This window comes from Trichoderma evansii (genome assembly GCF_050947405.1).
Source record: "Trichoderma evansii strain SZMC 28006 chromosome Unknown GGI43scaffold_12, whole genome shotgun sequence".
NCBI classification, from domain to species: Eukaryota; Fungi; Ascomycota; class Sordariomycetes; order Hypocreales; family Hypocreaceae; genus Trichoderma; species Trichoderma evansii.
The window spans coordinates 155,214-159,620 of NW_028145194.1; the positions used below are offsets into that span (position 1 = coordinate 155,214).

Here is a 4,407-nt window from a genome sequence, read left to right on the forward strand (position 1 = left end):
ATTTCTCGCTATCTGGTGCACATCCATGCCTCTGTCCACTTTAGCGAGCGAGCAATTCCCTGCCACTCAACCGGCGCGGCTTGGCCGAGAGAGACGAGGCGACTATTTAAACGCTACCGCCAAGAGCGGAACATGAACGAAGCTCGCGATCGCCACAAAAGCTGTCTCCAGAGACTTCGTATGCGTGGCGTCATTAGAGGCAGCGGCTTCATGCAGGCAATATGGCTTTCTCGTACTGCAAAATCCGAGGTCGCATCTGCGCTGGAGATGGTGCGCATCAGAGCCGCATTGGGGTAAACGTCCTTGGCCAGGGCAAACAGCCACCCAGTAGCAGCAGGATTAGGATAAATTCTACTCCGTGCTACGCACTTTATACGGAGTGGGAAATAGGCAAATTAGCAACGCCTCTATCTCAAGTTGATCTTCTCTTTACGCTTCTATCTTCTCTCTACAATCACCCCGCCTGTCCTATCGCAGGCCCCACCATCCGATCCTCAAGGCTCCCTTCTCAATCTCTTCCTTTCTCTTCCAACGTCGAGGCTCTCTCTTTAGCACGCGGGCTCTTTCAGCCTCGGTCCCAGTTTCACGCTGCCCAGCCACAGCCAGTCAAAAACCACCTCCTGATCGCCGATTGGAGCCGCTAGCTTAAAGTGCCTGCAGAAACAGATCCACGATTGTCCCAAGGTAGCGTGATACGGAATCGTTAGAGACTCCAGTTGCTCTACTAACAGGTCGGCGCTAAACTTCAAGGCACGCAGCGCCTTTTGCATTCCTGTCCTCAGGCACTGATCCAAAGATGAAAATGAGGCACCTGACTCGGCCAGAGAAAAGCTTTTTTCTTCTTCTATCAGATCATGCCATGCATCCCATCTCACCTCATCACATGGCTCCCTTTACCGTCTAGCTCAGTGCTATAGAGTTCCTGTGGCATCACGCTCGCCTAAATCAGTGCTGGTCTCAAACTTAGACAGATCTCGACTGTAGGCGAGCGATTAGCCCCAATGGAGCCTGCCTAACGTTTCAACTGTGCCATCTCAATCTGGACGTCACGCCAGCCTCTTTGCTTTATTCCCTTGTGAAATTGCGGATCAACCAGCCACATTTCATGCAGTCCGCATGCAGAGACGATCTGAAAAGCTTTTCTTTTTTCCTTCTTTTTATTCAATACGCGGAGAAGAAAAAGGATCCATGGGCCTATCTATGTCCATCCGTTCAAAGCCTTTCCCCTACGCTCAAGTTTATTATACGCCTTGCCATATCTGATGGGACTACTGCTGACTTAGAACCTTAGAACAAGAAAATGACCAGGGGTAGTAATCGATCGCATTGCGAGGTAGCTACTCCGCATCAGCTCTGAATAGCTCTTCTCGTTTCTTGAGCTCTTTTTCGATAGTTGGGAAACAAAGAGCATAGCATGGTACGCAACACCGCCATCCAATATTTCCTTGAGTCGAAAAAAAAATTATCCCGGATATCTATACTTGCAGACCCCTGCCCAAACGCCCAGAACGCAAAAATAGTAGGCCTATGTAGTTCTAGTGTTCCGCCCTGAGGATCCAAGAGGGGCGTCGCCGTGACTACATATGCACGATATCTCTCCTTTTTGGACGCCAGTGATTATGAAATGTGATGGAGATGGGGTGTGTCGTCACCGACCGTTATGTCAGGGCAAAGTTCTTTTCTTTTCTTTCGTATTCTTCTTTCCACTTACTCTTCTTTGTGAGATGGGCATCACAGTCACGCAAACTTATAAATCTCTCAATTCCAGCTATACTTTGAGAATGCTCCATATAATGGCGAGCCTGGGTAATCATTTTGCCTCTCTTCCTATCTGATACTGCGGAGAGCGCAAACAGCTCAGCTGTCGCATAATAATACTGTATATCGAATGGCTGGCCAGGGCCATTGGACCAACCAGGAGCAGGTCAGAGCTCAGCTCATGGCCCCATCGTTGCCCAATGCATGTCAAGAGCCCGTAAGACTGCTACTATAGAGGAATGCGAGTAATTTGTTCAATGGACTCGGAACCACATGCCACATGCCAAGTGCCTGAGTCTGATTCAAGGGAAGAAAGGCAGGAAAAAGAAGGGGAAAAAATCCACATGTCTCGAAACTGCAGCAACGGCCGCATCTCCATCGCAGACCCGCTCTATATGGGATGTCTCAGAGAAGCAGATGAAGTGTCACTTTTAGCGACAGCGGAAGGGCCAGACTTGCAGCGTCTCTGTCTCTCGTAAACTGCCTCTTCTCCTCTGCCTCTCTTCTCCCCTCGATGGCTAATCGGCGTAGCAATATACCATTTCCTGGTCACAGGAAAAGTAAATTACAAATTATAACTAAGATGGTTATACTACTTCTAGTAAATTACCAACCTACGTATTCCGTTGGCAACCTCTCTCAAACAAGCAACAGACACCGCCGCTCGATGCGCTGGCCGTGCACTAAAGCCCAGGGCAGTCAGCACCTTACCCAACCCTCCATAGCGCCAGCTTAGCACCAGCTGGGTAATGCCCGCGGCAGCCTAGCTGGCCTTTCTAGGGGCCGCCTGTACCGACTCACTGGTTGGCTAGGCTCCGCAGCCGCTCAAACCCCCCCAAGCGCCTGGTGCTCGCTGCTGCTACCTCCCTCTTCCCTAAGCCACAGAGCCGCTCTTTTCACGCTCCACAACCTTTCCACCTTCACGCACACACACTTTGCCTGGCCTTTTGTCTCCCTGCACATCCGCCAACTCCCTCCTTCTTCCACATTGAAAAAAGCCAAGGCCAAGGGGATATCTTCAGGAAGAGGAAAAGAGTGCCAGCATATCCATCATTGGAAAATAAAAAGGCCTCAGACGCAATAAAGCTTAGCTAGGCCCCCCAAGGCTGTATATGTTAAGAGTGTTCCTGCAAATTTTCGGCTAGCAATGATGACCTCGCCATTGAAGAAGCAGCCGCAGGATGTAGCCGACTGTGTCTTGAAGCGTGCAGAAGTTAGCAAGGTACGCATGCATCTCCTCTCCCATCATTTCCATCTTGTCTTCTCTCTTGCATTGGCAATGGCGGCAACAATGCCTTTCTGCCTCTTCTCTGTTGCCGAGTCATCCCAGTTTCACTAACAAAGGAGCTTTGACACATACAGATTGCCCGCCGACTCCAGAACCGTCTCGCACTTGCGCAGTTCAAGACCAAGCATGGCTGGGAAGACCTTACACTCGACATCATCGAACCCAAGGTGGAGGAGGAGATACGCCGCAAGCGTCTTTACGAGGGCGATGTTCTGTCCGACTCTTCGTCAAGTGCATCCGACTTGCCATACCCGACAAAGACGCTCATGAGCTCGCCGCTCAAGGCACCCTTGTTCTCCGATGCGGTCGGTTCCAGCAATGGCAGCTCTGGGCATCGTAAACGCACCTACTTTGCCTCGTTTGACGGCGACGCCTCGAGTCCGACAAAGCGCTTCCGCGGCTCTCCGACAATGCACAAATCGTTTGCTGGTCATACCCTATGGAAGGATGGCCATCAGCTCACTCACTCTTCTCCTATGAAGCCCCGCCGGCAGCAACACTTCACGACTTCGGCCGGGCCGGACGTCTCCTTTTTCCAGCAGCGACGAATGACCAACGAGCTAAGCGCTCATCCGAATTTCACCGCTCCGGAAGAGGAGGATGACGACCTGCTGCCTGCACACTCGTTTGCCGCCAACATTCGATCTTCTCCACCTCGCACGCCACCAATGCAGTCCCGATCTTTGAGGAAGAGAGCAGATGGTCCACAGCAGGGCCAGGAGGGAGCGGATCTTCTGTTGTACCTGGCAGCCTCGCCATCTCCAGCTGTCAAGTCGAACAGGGCTCGGATCGAGCGGCCGTCGACACCACCTCCCAAGAACAGCAAACTGGATTTGCCCTCCGCCATGATGACCACACCTGGAGGAGGCAATCCATTCCCCAACACGCCGGGCCAGGGCTTTGACTTTGCCGACTTTGTCAACATCACCCCGAGCCCGGCTCAAAAAGTCTGGAGGACTCCGAATCCTCTTACAGGCACCCGCACTCCCCGAAGCGTGACCAGGAAGCGCCTTACGTTTGATGAGCCTCGACCTTAATGAACGAAGCAATTCCCCTCCTAATTGTGACTGGCATTTCGGAATGCCTCACTGCCCCGACCTACAATTTGCTTCTTATACATGATACCACGACACTATATGCTCGCACCATATGCGGCTCTATTGCTTTTTATTGCCCCCACTATATCCTGTTTTTTTTACTTCATGTTTTATCTATTTATTCCCGTTTATTCTTTTTGCTGTTGGCCAACCCAAGAGCTAATCTCTTGTTTGGATGTCTGGCCCTTTGGGCGTTTATGTGTTTTTGATTAGATGACCAGTGGGAACATGGGGCTATGTTTGCAGTACTGACATCTGCTACAT

At 51.2% G+C, this 4,407-nt stretch overlaps 1 protein-coding gene across 1 annotated transcript; it reads left to right on the top strand.

Moving 5' to 3' along the window:
• The first annotated feature begins 2,700 nt into the window (after positions 1 to 2,700).
• On the top strand, positions 2,701 to 4,172 carry GGI43DRAFT_68278 (Whi5 domain-containing protein). Its single transcript, XM_083210147.1, has 2 exons — positions 2,701 to 2,980; positions 3,121 to 4,172. The coding sequence occupies exons 1-2, from the start codon at positions 2,906 to 2,908 to the stop codon at positions 4,081 to 4,083; spliced, it is 1,038 nt and encodes a 345-aa protein (XP_083059732.1). The 5' UTR covers positions 2,701 to 2,905; the 3' UTR covers positions 4,084 to 4,172.
• Positions 4,173 to 4,407: the final 235 nt, after the last annotated feature.